Genomic DNA, 16,413 nt, shown 5'->3' on the forward strand with positions numbered 1-16,413 from the left:
AGTCAATGCCTAGTCTGGGATGCTGAGGGAAACCCTTAATGATATATTTGTATGTCCAGTTCGATGACAACCCTTATATAACACCCCCCTCTTAGAATCCCCCTGACCCCACGAGCCAAGAAGTAGGTTTGTTTTGCAAATTAAAAGGTTTATTTGAAAATTAAACAATATATATCTATCACACTTTTATAGTAACTTAATATTTGATAGCACACTTGTGAAGATGATAGTGATCAACAATGAATAATGTTACAGTGGTACACTCTTTTTGATGGCTTAGAAGTGAGATAGAGAGGATAAAGTAGCTGGGAATGCTTTTATGGCTTCAAGGACAATGCAATGATGAATGAAAATGCAGTACAGAAAATAAACTTGATGTAACTTCAACAAAAGACAATGTAATCACTTTTCTTTGACAATTCCCCACCCCCTTTATGCAAGGTAAAGAGATGGAAGGAAAGCACACAGTTCTCAGAGATGCAATCAAATATAATTCAGTTCCCCCCTAGCAAGCTTAGAGGAAAACAGGTAGGAGTTTTAAACACAGGCAATATACTTTGATGTGGTTGCAATTAAGTGAAAAATATGCTAAAAAGGCTTTCAATTCCCTATAGGGGGTTCAGGGTTAGTGAGAGATACTTAAATTAATTCAGGATCACTTTAGCAATGCTCTATGAATGATTGTCAGGTTGCACACGAATTTCAGCAAGGAATGCAAGGACAAATATTTTTACACGTGGCTGAAATTAAGCAAAATGTCAAATCGTGGCAAATTTAGTCGCGTGCGTCGAGCACAATTACGGAGGGAGTATGAGGAGTTGGAAAGCCTAAAATCTTAGCTTTAAGCTGAAAGTTAAATCTCGTTCCTAGAACAAATGGTTGCGGAGATACGGCCGATTTAGTAAAGGTAGTTTTTCGGATTTTAAATTTTAAAGCTCAGAATGACAGATGACAGTTTTCAGTTTTAAAGATGACAGAATGACACGATTCTAGGAGGCAGTTCTAATAAGCTAAAATAGTTTGGATTAGATTATTTTAAACTAAGAGATTGGTTTTGGCACAGTGCTAGCTGGGTACTCACACTAGATTTTGGACAGGAATGCGACTTGGTCACGGATCGGGTCAACCGGTTTGACTGGACTCCTGGCGGTTCTTCACAGCGGTCTGGTCTCTGGTTCTGCTCTCAGCACTGCACAGTTCTGGTCTCCTTGGATCTCTGGTCTCTCTGGAGATTGATGGATTTGAAGTCTGGAGTCTCCCGGCAAAGCGTCCCGCAAGAAAGTGGAAAGTGAATGTCCTCTCTGGCTTCCAGTGGCTCTTTTTATGTGTTTAGAAAGTGGGTGGGTCGGCTCATTCTGCATGCCCAACCCTCTCAACTTATCATTGGCCAGTTCATCCTCTCTTCCTTGATTGGGGGAACTGGGTTGTGAGTCAGAGTGAGTCAGTCAGAGTGATGAGGTAGGTTTATGGTCAGAGGATACTCCCCTTGTCAAATTGCACACAAATCTATTTCTGACCCAAATACATATTTATCTATGTACCATTTTTCTAATATTATAGGTCCAGTTAACATATTTTCTGTAGCACCAAACCATCCGATCCCTGTCTTTGCACAATGTTGTGTCCACTTATGACAGAATTCTCCCCTTTTCATCCAGATAATGACCTCTAAACCTTTCCAGATTTTACACAAATGTGCACCAGGGATATGGGTTTCATATGATAAAGTGTCAGATTTTTGACATGCATACATTTGGAGTAACAACCTTTTTTTCCGCTACTATCCCCAAGAACATACCACAGGGTCCTAACACCTCTTAAAATGTGCACAGAAAAATCACAAGAATGATGACGTTATTTATATAATTTTTACAAGTCCGCACTATGAATTATCCATCTTTTTTAAATCATGCTCTGGCCCCAAAGGGGTGTGGTTTTCCAAAGCACATGGTGGAATTTCTGGTTTATCCACTTCCTCCAAGCTCAGCTTGCTCTCACAGGCACTGCCCCTCCCAGTTTCTCCCAAGAGGAAGCCATTTTACGACCCCCCCAATATCACATTTGCCTGAGCCAGGGACAGTGCTTTGTTTAGTTTCCTGTAGTCCCCAAGTGCTCCTCCCCTAATCCAATCAGAGAGGTGTCATCTCCTTTTGGCAGGGGCAGCAGAATGCAGCCAGGCCTGGGAAGAGTGGCTGAGCAGGTTTCACTCCTGTCGGGGGTAGTTGTCAGGCAGAATCCAGTTTCTTTAAGCAGGCTTCAGCTAAATGTCACTTTTGTTCCCAGTTTTTCTTCATTCAAATCAAACTCACAATTTTTGCACATGCAGCTAGAATGCTGATTCTAAGTTCAAAACTATGACATTTAACAGTTGCAACCTATGTTACACTCAAAAGTAGGTCACTCATTTATTTTAAACATTTCGATTTTAGTGGCTTTCTGTCCATTTAACTTAAGCTGCTGACATCCACAGCTCAGCCAGTTTTGTTATAAACATTGTTTTGGGCTCTTCATCTTTCCAGATTTTGTATGCACACAAGAATACATTCTGCCAAATGTCTGCTGGTGTTCATTGAGATTTTTGAATATCTTGTGATGTTTAAAATAGGCATTTTTAGCTTGCATTCAGGGAAACAAAGGTGATTTTAAAGTGCTTTTAAGCTAACAGGCACTGCTGTTTTTCCTTTGGCACACATTCCACTCATGGCACCCCTGGCCCATCATGCTTGCAGTGGTGGGTGGCAGGTCAGGGGACCACTTTGTTGTGCGCAAAACTGTGCGGTTCTCCAGGATTCTGGCGCATATGTGGGCTTTTCCGCCCTCTTGGATTTTCTAAGCCCACAGCACCAAATGTTGCAGCTTAATAGTCCAAATGTGAGTCAGGACACCCAACAGCACGACTGGTCATTGATGCCTCCACGCTGGCTTTGCGCCAGGCAAAAAACCGGGAGAGGCCTCCTGCTCAACCAGGACCCAAGCCCCGCAGGGGTCCCAGGAACACACTGCACCTGGAGGAAACCAAGGCCACGGCACACAGCCCCACCAGGGGACCAGTAACTGTAGCTCCCCAGAGTCCCGCGCCAGGAACAGTCCAACCTGCCAGAGGCAGGAAATATTAAACTGGATGCTGTGGTTTAAGGGGAGGAGATATAAGAAATAAAAGAAATAGAAGGTCCTGTGTCAGAGGCAGGGGCCTCATGAGGTATGTACTGTGACAAGGAAGAGTGGACGTGGAGGTAATGAAGCTCCACTGCTATTGTGATCTACAGCCTTAAAGGCTTGGGGTTCCTGGTGAGGAGTAGACTCCCGCACTGAAGTTTGTGTGCTGGCATCTTATTTCATGTGCATCACCAGGTTTATGCTAGTCTCCTTCAAGTTCCGATTAGAAAATCTATTGTTTGGTTTATGACCCTGGTCCATTTTCAGCTATTGGACTCATCAATTCCATTCTGTGCACTTAAAACATTCAGCGGGTTAAACACATCTTTCTCATTTTGCATTTCACATATGCCCACTGGGTGTAGTGTTAAATTAATCTCTAAATCTCCAGTTATGCAATTATAGGCACAGAAGAGCCACAAACCATGCCCCGGATTAAACAACTTTTGTTTTATTGGCTTGGTAGGAAGGTTAATTTGTCTAGCCAAGCCAGCCTCATCACCATTCCCCTTTCCCACATTTCCCCAGGAATATCAGCCTTAACTCCAGTCATTCCTGTTTCATGCATCTGTTCCTCTCACCCGCCCTTCTTGATAGTGAAGTTGGAGGAAGGTTGAGCTATAACCCACACTTTTCCTGAAATCTGAGAGGGAGTAAGAACATCAGTAAATGGAACAATACAGAGAACAAAACAGCAGAATGTGCATGGGAAGCAGGGTGATCTGAGATAGTGTCAGGTACAACACTTGAATGGTGGATCGTGTTTGGTGCAAGGTCGAGCAATGAAGATGCGCTGAGATAATCTCACTGAGGTGTACCTGGATGTGCCCAGGAATGCTGAGGTGTGTTGCTTTAAGGCTGTAATGAAACGCTGTGATCCGCTGAGACTGGCTTCTCCCACCATCATTTGCCACCTCCCGCTGAACCGCAGACTATCGTGCTTGTTGTCTTACGCTGCTGGCATCTGCCACTGAGGATTCACCGCTGCGGAATCCCGCTATAAAGATGGAGAACGTGGAAGCATGAAAGCTGTAGCACCCAACAGCAAGCTGCACTCCTACTACACCCAGTAAGAGAACTGTGAGGCTTTGTGAATTGGCCACTCTGACCAATTTCTAGTTTGCAAAATCTGTACTCGCAATATACAATACAATGCCTTCACTAGTGTACAGTCTAATTGCTAGGTACTTCAAACATGAAACAGTGAATTAATTACCTGGAAGATTACAAGCCACCGTGATTCCCAGTTTTTTCAAATCATCAGCATTTCCAATCCCAGACAGCATGAGCAGCTGCGGCGAGTTTATGGACCCACCACTCAAAATTACTTCTTTCTTGGCAAAAACCTACCAAAAAAATAAATCAAACATGAAATTGTCTTGATGAGCAAAAATCAGCAAAATGTTGTGATATTAATATACAGGTTTTACATCTTCTGGGACATCTATCAAGTGAAGAAAGTAGGAACAATTATTGTTTTGTTGATTTCGTCTTGTGACAGGATAATGGAAGCTGGACAGCCCAAGCTATATATATATAAACATATTAATACATATACACACACAGGTGAGTGGCAAAGAAAGCTAGAGAAGGAGAACAAGTGTAGGGAGATGTATAGAGAATGAGAAGCCAGAGTGTATAGTAAAAGGGTGTGGAGAGAGTGCAAAACTGTACTGGACTGTGGTGAGGGTATAAGGAGAGGAGGGGGTAGTGGGAAGAGATAATAGAGTTTTTTTAAGATTAGGACATAGCAGTGTAGATAGGCGAAAGAGTAGAAGAAAAGAGTGCAGAAGAGAGTGGGATCAGAAGCAAAGGCAGGTAGGGAGAAAGAGACATTAACAGGGTAGAGGTGTCGGAAGTGCAAGGGTGGTGGAAGAGAGGCGAAATAAGAAGGAAAGCTGGTAGGGAGGAAGGTGAGAGGAAAAGGAAAGGGATACAGGTAGAGCGAGATGAGGAGAAGAGAGTAGAGATGGAGGGGGGAGAGAGAGAGAGAGAGAGAGAGAGAGAGAGAGAGAGAGAGAGAGAGAGAGAGAGAGAAGCCTTGGTGACTTTTGGCAGTCTAACAGACCAGACGTATCCCTTAAAAAGTCCCAAAGGGGAATACGAAATCTTGGCCTTTAGGTTTTACCATCCAGATTAGCAAAAGCTACGGCAGGGTGATTCTATGGGGGTTAGGGATGCCCGTAAGGGGGGGAAGGAGCCCATGGCGAGATCGAGATGGCCAAAGGTGTCTCTTTACCTTCAACTAACCCAGTATTCTCAGAACAGTTACACGTTAATAAAATGCCTTAAATCTACTATCATTGTCTGTGGATTTCTGAGGCCATTTGTCACATAGGTAATTAGAGTTGGTGATAGCGTCTTTGTAGTTATAGGAAGTGCACCATGGGATGTTAATCACGTTGGCATCATTCATAAATAATGTGTGAAAACTTCTGATACAAGTATGCATACAACTCTGAACTTTCAGTCTGGGGTGAAAACAGGGTAGACGGGAACAAATATCGGAGGCTCCTAACGTGCATTTCCCATGAAAACTCCCATAGGGAAATTCTGCTCTCACCAGCAGCAAAAACTGCTGAATGATTTACACCAGACTTGTGAGGACATCTCGCATCAAGAACCCTACGTGATCTTCACTTGGTTTGGTAAAAGGCAGTGGTGTTGGTTGTAGTGGTTTTTATTTAAATTAAATAAAAAGACAGTTAAAACGGTCAAAACTGAGTCAGAGATATTTTGGGGGCGTGGACAGATCACAAACCTAACTGATCAGGTCAAGAAATGTCAACGGCTGCAGCCATACTGAGAAATGTGTCCTTTATTTATTATCTTGTCGGCTTGTTAATGCCATAGATAATGAGCATACAAACATTTCATGCAGGCAACATTTAATATGTAGAAAGGTAATTATTTGCTACATTTTTAAAACCCAGTTAAAACTCAAGGTATACAAAAGAAATTGCAGCAAGCATTATAGAATTAAAATATACGCACCTATAATAAAAAAAGGTTGAACTGTAGTAATTATCACAGCGCCACAATTTGTTCAAGTCTTCTCTGCTCATGCTTTCTGCAAATATTTGTCTACGGCATACAGGGTGGTGTCGCCACCTGCTCCACTACTATACAGAAACGCATCTTCCACTCTTCCAGCCCCGTACAACAGGAGTCTTGGTTTCAAATACTGCTTCCTTAGATCCAGATATAATGCACCTGCAAACAAAGTACCTTGCTAAAGTACTGCTTGACCGCCAGCTGGGACGCTCTCTTTCTTGCACTGGTGCTATGGACCTTTTGCTACAGGTGAACAATGGCGGATTTGTGCAGTCAATAAGTTCTTTAACAAACATTTACCTATGTTTCTTGCTTTTTAGAAAGCAACGTGTTTCTAAGTCTTGTGACACGCCCTAGGAGGGGCTGGACTTTTGTTTTTCCTATAATACGTGCTCGCCCGCACACCCGCGTGCGCGCACCTGCAAGCAAAGTACCTTGCTAAAGTACTGCTTGACCACCTGTGACGCTCTCTTTCTTGCACTGGTGCTGTGGACCTTTTACTGCAGGTGAACAATGGCGGATTTTTGCAGTCAATGTAACCTGATCACTGTGGGAAAAGCGCTTTATCAAACATTTACCTATGTTTCTTGCTTTTTAGAAAGCAGTGTTTTCTAAGTCTTGTGGCACGTCCCCGGAGGGACTGCACTTTTGTTTTTCCTATAATACGCGCGCACCCGCGCACATGCAAGCAAAGTACCTTGCTAAAGTACCGCTTGACCCGCTTTGCACGGTGGTGCGGTGGGGCTGTGCCATATTCATTGTCCTGATTAGCTGATACTTGGGTTTTCGTGTGTCTAGATAAGCTATCACTATTTAACTTTGCACTTACGCCTGTTAAGTAATAAGCTATATTCTTTGGCTGCCGGCAAACTTAATTGCACATTCCAAGATGGCCGCAATTAACAATTCAACAGCGTTTCGCTCGTCTCATGCATCTATCACTTTAACACAGTTGAAGCAGCCAATCAATTCATCTAATGATATACCAATGTGTGCACCATTTAAAGAAATGCCAAAATCTTTATCCTGGGGAAATAAAAACTTGACATGCAGGCATCCCCAGCCCCGTGCTTTCCCTCAATATTCCTCAAGAGGTCTGGGGTGCACCCATCATGCTGCTCGTGCAAGGACATGTTCACATAATATTCCTCTCATGCCTCACCTCTTATCTGATTCCACATTGTTACTTACAGATGAGGTGATAAGCTCACTGTTTCAGCTGTGGAATCGCCTGCGCATTTGCATAGTTCAAATGTCAGTTCCCCACAAGAAGACCATATTTCATTGTATGCTAGTCAATGCGAATCTCCGATTTCCATACATAGTGAGCATATGGACTCAGGAATATGCAAATTATTCAATTGCCTCCATTACACGCGGGGATACCTCATTATATGTTCACCCAACTCCCCATCAATGTTCCAAACCGTCCTCAGATGCTCATACCTTGCATCCAATCATGCTGGAGGTAACCCTCTCAGCTATCAATACAACAATTCTTGCAGGCCGATTCATGGAATTAATGTGCGCTGAAATTTTCGGCGCAAGCATGCGAATCGCAGTGCAAGTGCGAAAATCGCAGCGAAACCCACGCAGCGCGATTCATGAAAGTCCGTGCATGTGTCAATCCATGGATGTGCGCTAATATTCTGCGTGGTGCACGCTGGCGCACACGTCTCCAAACAGCATGCGCTAAGCGCACAGCGAAAGCGCACATAGCGCAGCGCACACAACAAAAGTAGGCGGAACAGGGGGCATAACACGCGGAATCGGGAACAACGCGTGAAAATGTGGGAGTCACGGGGAAGTACAGGAGGCAAATGCGCGGAATGCCCACACGCGCGTCTACAACAAGTATTCATGGAATGGAACGGGGCTAATGCGTGCAACAACAAAGACGCGCTAATCCGGAAACATGTACGCCAGTAGGAAGCAGGCATACGTGAACCCGCGCAGCATAAAAGTGCGCGCAAACAACAAACAAGCTCAGACGCCAAGATGAATATACCGTTCCTAGCAGCAGTGGTCATGGGATACCGCAGGAGGAGGATAGTCAGGCCCAGAATTTTTACACCCAGAACCAGCCTTTTTGGGATGTCTGATGACCAGGTGTATGGGAGGCACAGGTTTCCACCTCACATAATACTCAACCTGGTGAGTGAGTGGGAGGATGACCTCACATCACCCACCCTGTGCTCCCAAGCACTCAGCCCCCTGGAGAAGGTCCTCAAGGTACTGCACTTCTTGGCCACTGGATCATTTCAGCGGACAAGTGCTATAGTGGGGGGGTGTCACAGGCCACGCAGTCACGCTGCCTACACTAGGTGTTGGCCATCATGACTGCACGCCCATCAGTCCGCAGGCACATATACCTGCCCAGAACACCTGCAGAAAGGCAGGCTGCCGTCCAGGATTTCTACGGGGTGGCACAATTCCCCAAAGTGCTAGGTGCCATTGATTGCACCCATGTGCACCCCCCCAGGGCATCTGAGCACATCTATAGAAACCGCAAGCATTGGTATTCCATCAATGTGCAGGTAGTATGTGATGCCAAGGGAATCATCACCTCAGTATATGCCAACTATCCAGGGTGCACCCACGACAGTTTCATTTACAGAATGTCAACCCTAAACCGGGACCTAGAAGCTGGGCGGCATGGCGATACATGGCTGCTTGGTGAGTATAAATGCCACTGCACATGCATGCATGTCAGATACTGAGTAATGTCACAACCCCACTAATGATACCGATCACCACCTCCCCAGGGGACAGTGCCTACCCTCTGAGCACCCACATGATGATGCCAATTGGGAACCCCACCACGTCACCCGAGGTAAGATACAACACAGCCCATAGTGCAACCCGGGGCATTGTGGAGCGCCATTCTGAGTGCTCCACCGTTCTGGTGGGCAGCTGTTATATCAATATACCATGCAGTGTACAATACAACAACAATATCCACTAGGGATGTCTACACAGTATTGACTACAGACTGCCCACACAGCTCATGGGAGCCCAACGTCACTGTGTAATTCACTGTCACTTGGTCACTTGGTCACACCCTTTGCAAGCCCATGGAAATGGGAAGCAGGAGGGGTGTGTGTTTCACAAACCCAAGCATCTAACCCAAACTCAGGACAAGCCTGCATGTGCCCAGCCAGAATACAGTGGATGACCACGGGAGCCACACAAGGCAACACACTGAAAAAAAAAATAAATGGCCATGTGGCAGCCAGGGGAGGTGGGGGAGGCCACCCAGGAGGTTCGAGGACAGGATGCACACCCACACCCTCTTGTGTGGATGTTGCGGAAAAAAAAATAACTCCATGCGCTCATGGCCTGCACGGCTATGCCATTGTGGAAGAACTGCTGTCGCTCTGCTCATCCTCTGCTGCTACATCAGGAGGCGGTGGCACTATGGGAGGCAGCCCACGCAAAGCCCTGGGTATGGCCCTCCAAGGCAGCAAGCATGCGGGTCTGGAAGGTCTGATTCTGGAGGATTAAAGTGCAGAGATCCCCATGCAGCACATCACGGGTTGCCTGCATTTCTGCACGCATGGCCTCGCGTGATGCCCAGATCTCCTCATGTGTTGCATGCAGTTCAGCTGAGAACGAACGTGTGAACTGCTCCAGCTGCTGTTATGCCCTTAAATTACTGGAAGCCTCAAGTTCAACCAGAGTCTGCCTGAGGTTATGTAGTTCTACCCTCAGGGCTTCCCTGTGGCCCTGGGACTCTATTGATATGGATTTGTGCAGAGTCTCCAGTGCCGCCCGTCTGTCCCTGTTGGACGCCAACATGTCTTCCCTGTGTGATTGGCAAATAGAGTCTGTTGCCTGCGGTTGTTGCTCCATTATCCCCCCTGAAAGGCAGATGGAAGTGGCCACCCTTTCCATTGCCTGAGCCATCATTTCTACTGATGCTGCCTGTTGGGTTGCCATACCGTACATGGAGTTTTCCCCTACAGTATTGCCTGGTAGCACACGGCCACCGCGTCGACGGGCACCACACCTGTTTTGGGCAAGGCGATCTGCACCTTGTTGTGCTGGCACTGCCTGAGGCTGCAGGACTGCATTCCCCCTCTGATCTGCTGGGGCCAGGAACAAGATCAGATGCTGTGGAATGTGACCCTGCATCCGTAACCACCAAAGGGGGCCCTACCAACACTGACATCCCCATAGAGGGGTCTACCCCCTGGTGCAGGTGGGTTGGACAGAACAGAATACCTGCCAGAAACACTTACCTGCGACTGCACATAGGTCTCATCATCCGATTCAGCACCTGAATAGAGGTCTGGGGAGGTGCACCCAGAGACACCCCTGGACAGTATGGTCTGCAGTAACATTGGGTTTTCACCCACCACCACACCACGTCCCCCACTGGTGCCCGGTCGTGCCTGGGATTCCTCCTGGGTCTGCACCATCTCCTCAACCTCAACAGCATCAAGTGCGTCATCATCTGCAAAAATATGAAAGACAACAAATGGAAACAGGCATGAGCACCATAGCAGACACATAGGCCGTGACAAGCCAGAGATCCAGTACATGATTTATACATGTCCCACATGACTATAACCCTGCCATGCATGCACTGTCAAAGAGTTGGAAGTGGAGTCAAAAAGGCAGACACTGGGGAGAGCAAAATGGAAAAGCAACACATTTGCAGCATGTTGGGTAGCACTGGCATCACACATCAGGCTGTGAGTGGCATGTCCAATACACATACATGACACATGCCACCACACAGATGTCATGTAGCATAGCCACGTTAAATTACAAAACTACAGCAATATGTCAGTGAATGAGTACTGTCATACATCCATGTCACATCAACATGATGCGAAGATTAATGCTGAATAATGTTGCTAAATATGCATGTGCCACACACTGAAACACATCCAGTGTCCAATAATACAGTCATTGTGGGCTGATCAATGGTTGGTCACTTTAACATTACAGGAAACATCTGTCATGTTCCACATGCAAACAGGCCCTATTAAAAAAATGTCTGCAGTCCAATACTCCATCGGCCTGAATGTTGTAATCATTAACATAACCAGGTAAAGTTAGTGGCCCAGTGTGGGCTGTAAACAATGACCGAAGCATATCACATATGTTGCAATAGGGCAGAAAAATGTGTAGTACAAATGGGAGAGTGGAAATAATCAGCCTGAATGAACACTTAGAAAATCTGAACAATGTAGTTGCAAGATGACAGTTGAAGGTAAAGTGCACTAATGTGGCCCTAATTGGCAACTGTGGTCAGAAGCGATGCAGTCATACCCAAATCCAAGGCACGTGAATGTATGGGAGGAAGCAAACGGGTGACCCATAACACTCAGGAGTACACACCCTCACCTGGCACTCAACCAGAACCCGTCACCCAAACAACATACACATGGATTACACACACACACATGGGCACTCACCGAACAATGCGTCGTAATCAGGTACATCTCCCACACCTTGGATCTGTTCCTCTGTGATGAAGGTCCCAGCAACAGACTCATGTTCAGTGAGTTTGTTGTCCTCTTGTGGAGACCCACTGCCAGTCACCAGAGTAGCGGCATGATTTGAGGCCAGCTTGTTCTTTGCTCTGCGTTTCAGGTCATTCCACCGCTTGTAGCAATCATCAGCTGTGCGCCTCACAAATCCAAGGGCACTTATGCGGTCCGCGATGGTCTGCCAGTGTGCCCTACGTTGACCAGGTGTGGTCTTGCACCCTGCAGTCACCAACATTTCACGGCTATGTGCCGACACATAGCTCACAAGTGCATCAAGTTCAGGGTCATTAAAGCTAGGCTTCCTTGACGTGCCGGACTGTCTAGCTGTGTCTGGGGTCTCAGCCTGTAGTGCCAGAGCACCCTTCTTCCTCTTCTTCAAAGGTGGAGCAGAGCCTGAGTGGCTTGCGCCGCTCTGGTCAGTAGGGGCAGAAGCGCAGGTGGACTGGGTACTGGAAATGCGCGAAGGCACAATGACCATAGGTCTTGGTGCAGGCATTGGCTGAAGTGTGATGTTGGCAGGGTCAACGTCAGTTTGATGGACCCGGACCGACACTGTCCCGGCTGGGAGACTCCGAGCTGGGGTGGATAGAGCTGCAGCTGCCCCTGCAGCCTCCCCACCTTGCCTACTTGGGGCAGCAGGTGACATTGCTGCCCCAGATCCACGTGGCCTGGTGTCACCAACTTGCACCGGCACACGTGGCTTAGACTTGCTGACCTGGAAGTCAGCCTGGGAGTCATCCTGTGCCGGCTCAGGTGCCACAATGGGCTGGTCCAACAAGGGCTGAGCTGGGATGGTGTCAGCCACGTTTCCCTCAACCATGGGGGGGGGGCGATATGAGTGTCCCTGATTGGTCCTCCACACATGGGGGTCTAGGGGCACCCTGCAAATCCTGGCCACGTCCCCTACCGTGCCCACCACGCCCACCTTTTGGAGGTCGGCCACCTTTGCCTCCATTACTGCTTGGTCGCCTCCCAACCATGGCACTGATGTTGTTGTGCGTATGGGAGTTGCAGTAAACAATTGTCCTGGGCAATTGGGGGTGAAAGGGGTAAGGTACTAGATGGAATTCGTACCCTAGTGCTCTAGCAAGGTTGTCTGTGAACCCTGGGGGAAGACGACGGGTCACAAAACACACAGGCACCCCAAAAACAAAGAGTAACATGCACACAACCCCTCGTAGACCACGTGCGTGGAAAAATGAACCCGCACTATGCTGTGGCACCCAGAAACACAAAAACAAGCGTACGCGTGTTACACGCAGCCTACAATGACCTCTGAAGGGGTATGCAACACACGCGGCAAGCACAGTTAGTAAATGCGTGCGCGACTCACCGTCTGCCTGGAAAAAGAACGTGAAAAAAACCCGCGTGTGCGCGTAGGCACCACCCCCGCCAAAAGAAGAACTGTACGCTGTCTGAGGAGACAGGACAAAAGAAGAAGTGAACGCTGTTTGAGGAAACAGGCCCAAAACAAATAAAGAACGCTGTCAGAGGTAACAGGGAGTACGAACTTGAAACGCTGTGAAGTAATCGCGTGTGAACCGACATTAGGTACAGAATTCACCCACTTGCTCTCCACAAAAAAGCACGTACAAGGGAATGGGGTCCTAAACGTACCTTTTAAAGTGGCCCACACGTATAGCGTCACTTACGTGTGTACGCGCTAAGGCCCTTTCCTCCAATTACACGAGCTGATACTGGGACGTGCAGTTTTTGGACGTGTACGATGAACATGCACCCGTGTTGATGGAAACGCCTGCGCGTGTCACGTCACTTACGTGCGTAGGCCATTTTCTCGGATTACACGCATCCACACGCGGACGTGCAGTTTTTTCATGCGCGCTGAACCACTATGCCCACGCGAGTCACGTCACAGAAGCGCTTGTGCGCTAAGGGCCTTTGGTCCAATGAAACCGCATACGTGTGCTGACGCGCGAAGGGCCTTTCCTCGAATTACACGCTGACGTACAAGATTTTCACGTGCCAAATCACTCCGTATCAAGCTGGCCACGCAACAACACATGGAAGTCCACGCTCCTGCCCAGAAGGCCGAATTACTGCCCCCCAGAGCCCCGAGCACGCTTGCACCTGCCATCTGCTGCTGCCTGACTGCTGCCCACGTGCCCTGCTATTTGCTGCCTGCACGTCAGCCAGGGGTGCAGTTGCTGTGACCAACCCTGCTGGAACCGAAGACTCCCGACTGGGATACCATCGCTCCACAGCCCAGCCCCAGGACCCAGTTGCCCACCCACTCCTGCCTCAGGGTTTGCCATGTTGGGCACACCACCATCTGGCACCACTGGCAACCCCCAGCCAGTGAGGTAGAGGGCCACCAGCTTCAGTGCCAGGGAAGTTGGTGTCCTGGTGGAGCAAGTCCTGGGGCAGTATGATGCCCTCTTTGGAATTTCGGGCGCCGACAATGAAGGACGGACCTGGATCTGAATGGACATCGTGACTGCCATCAACGCGGAGGGGGTGGCAGTCCGCGACTTACAACATGTCAAGAAGCGCTGGGAGGACTTCAGGTCCAGGACCCTCAACAAGGCCCGGCGCCTCTTGAAGGCAGCGGATGCCAAGGGGCGCCGGGGCCACCTGTCCGACCACCAGATGAGGGTCCTGGAACACATATGCCCAGCGCTCCACGTCCAGGTCCTTGAGAGGCAGACCCGTCTGGAGTCTAGCGGTAAGTCTACATGCATACTGATAGGACGGTGTGCGTGTGGTGGTGTGCCAGTAGTGTGCAGGTTGCACATGTGTTTTCGTAGGGCCATGTAGGGATGTGTATGAACAGGGGCGTGAGGCTGCCACATGTGCATCCTCTTAGGTGTGAGACACATCGATGGTGTATGTGTTGGTAAGGGTTTAGGGTCATAAAACCGAAATTAGAAATCTTGAAAAAAAAAAAAGGCAGAGAAAAAAAACAAAAAAAAAAAAAAAAAAAAAAAAAAAATCGCATTTTTTTATGACATTTTTTTTTCACACGTTTGAATTTCTGTGTATGTACATTGGCATGGTTGTGGTGTCACATGGATGGTGGTTCCTGCTGCATGTATCTGCACTGTGTACATGTGCATATGTGTGTATTTGACAAGTGTGCAACTGTGATGCAACATGGATGCACGTGACACGGATATGTAGAAGGCTGAATGCCAGATGTGACATGTATGGCGATCGCATTACTGCGACAGTTGGAGTAGATGTAGACATGCATGTAAGTGTGGTGGCGTGTGTGCATGTCTAGTGCACTCCCTGTGTTTCATGTGATGTCAGGCTCACCTTCGGCTGTTCATGCTGTTGTATGTGTATGGATGTTGCTGCCTGGTGCAATATTGCTGTGGAAATGCTCATGTGTGTGAGTTGAAATTACATGTGTGTCGTGGAGTGTGATGCCATGTCTGAAGGTTGACACTGCCACTCATGTGCAACAGTCATGTGTGTATCAGTCCATTGTAAAGTGCCCTGATGTCTGTGTTTTATCTCTCCCTGTCGGCAGCGTCAACTGATGAAGAGGGCGGAGAGGGTGCTGTGGAGCACAGCGGCAGGGATCGCACCACCAGCCGGAGACGCAAGGCCCGGCTCCCCTCCCAGATTGTCATCTTGTCGGGAGTGAGGAGTCTGGTGCTGCGTCCCAGGCCGCAGCTGCCGAGGGTAGGTCCAAGAGGCAGAGGTCGGAGGTGGACTCCTCGGCAGCAGAAGGGGCAGCTGGGACCACACAGGGTCCAACGGAGGAAGATGGAATGGAGTCATCCAGGTTGGTGGGGGGTTTGGTGGAGGAGGAGGTCGCGGAAGGGACATACATGGGGTCTGGAGGTGGGGATTCCACTGGTGCTAGTGGTGCAGTGCAGGGGCAGGGGCAGGGACAGGAGGCAGCACAGGCAGACGCGGAGGTGTCTGTGTGTAATCCTGTCCCTGATCCTGTCACTGCATCGTCTGGCACCAGCAGGGATGCCTACGTCCAGACCCGTTTTCAGGGAGGGGATGAGCACACAACAACTGGCCTTCCTCTCCCTGCGGACATGGCTATCCGAGACCGTGTTAAGCCTGTCCTGGCTGGGATAGCGTTGCATCAACGGGTTATTGTCATGATGCCTACCCCCGGAGCATCAGGCCAGGCCCAGCACCCCCAGAAGCAGGCATCATGCCCTCGGGTAAAAGCCCAGCGGCCCCTTATAGGGACTCTTTGGACATCAGTCCTGGCGCCTTTGGCGCCAGGCTCATAAAGGGAGGTGTTTTGTGCACTTACCTGATGCAGACCATGCTGCATGCTTCAGGCCTCCCTGAGATCTGAAAGGGACTATTTTTTCATAGGGACTATTTTTTCACTCAGGCGTGGCCAGGGAAGGATACATACCTAGTTGGGGAAGGATACATACCTAGTTGGGGAAGGATACATACCTGGGACTTATTTGGAGGCTATTTAAGCCACGCCCAGACAGCAGCTCATGCTTCGCGTTGTTCTGCTTCCTGCAGCTTAACGCTCACTGTGTCTGCTCCTGCTCCTAGACTACAGCCACGCACGTCTTGAACCTGGAAGACCTGCAAGGAAGGAAGAGAAGAGAAAGGTGAAAACCAAGGATTATTTCAAGCTTCTTACCTGCATCCGGAATGTTCTCGCCAGCATCCCCGAAGGAAGACTTCAATTTAAAAGCATCGCGTTGCTCGCTGCAGCACCACGCTTCACTCATCTGTCCTGTCCTCGTGA

General features: G+C 48.4%; 1 protein-coding gene across 4 annotated transcripts in view; it reads right to left on the bottom strand.

Annotated features, from left to right (window-relative positions):
• CHDH (choline dehydrogenase) overlaps window positions 1–16,413 on the bottom strand; it is a 1,156,730-nt gene that overhangs the window by 518,554 nt on the left and 621,763 nt on the right. For all 4 annotated transcript variants that reach the window (XM_069643628.1, XM_069643627.1, XM_069643629.1 and 1 more), the window contains one exon: window positions 4,373–4,502. In XM_069643628.1, coding sequence (XP_069499729.1) covers window positions 4,373–4,502 — 130 coding nt within the window. The remainder of the gene's footprint in view (window positions 1–4,372; window positions 4,503–16,413) is intronic.

Source organism: Ambystoma mexicanum, chromosome 2p (genome assembly GCF_040938575.1).
Source record: "Ambystoma mexicanum isolate Mex_15411 chromosome 2p, UKY_AmexF1_1, whole genome shotgun sequence".
Classification (NCBI taxonomy): domain Eukaryota; kingdom Metazoa; phylum Chordata; class Amphibia; order Caudata; family Ambystomatidae; genus Ambystoma; species Ambystoma mexicanum.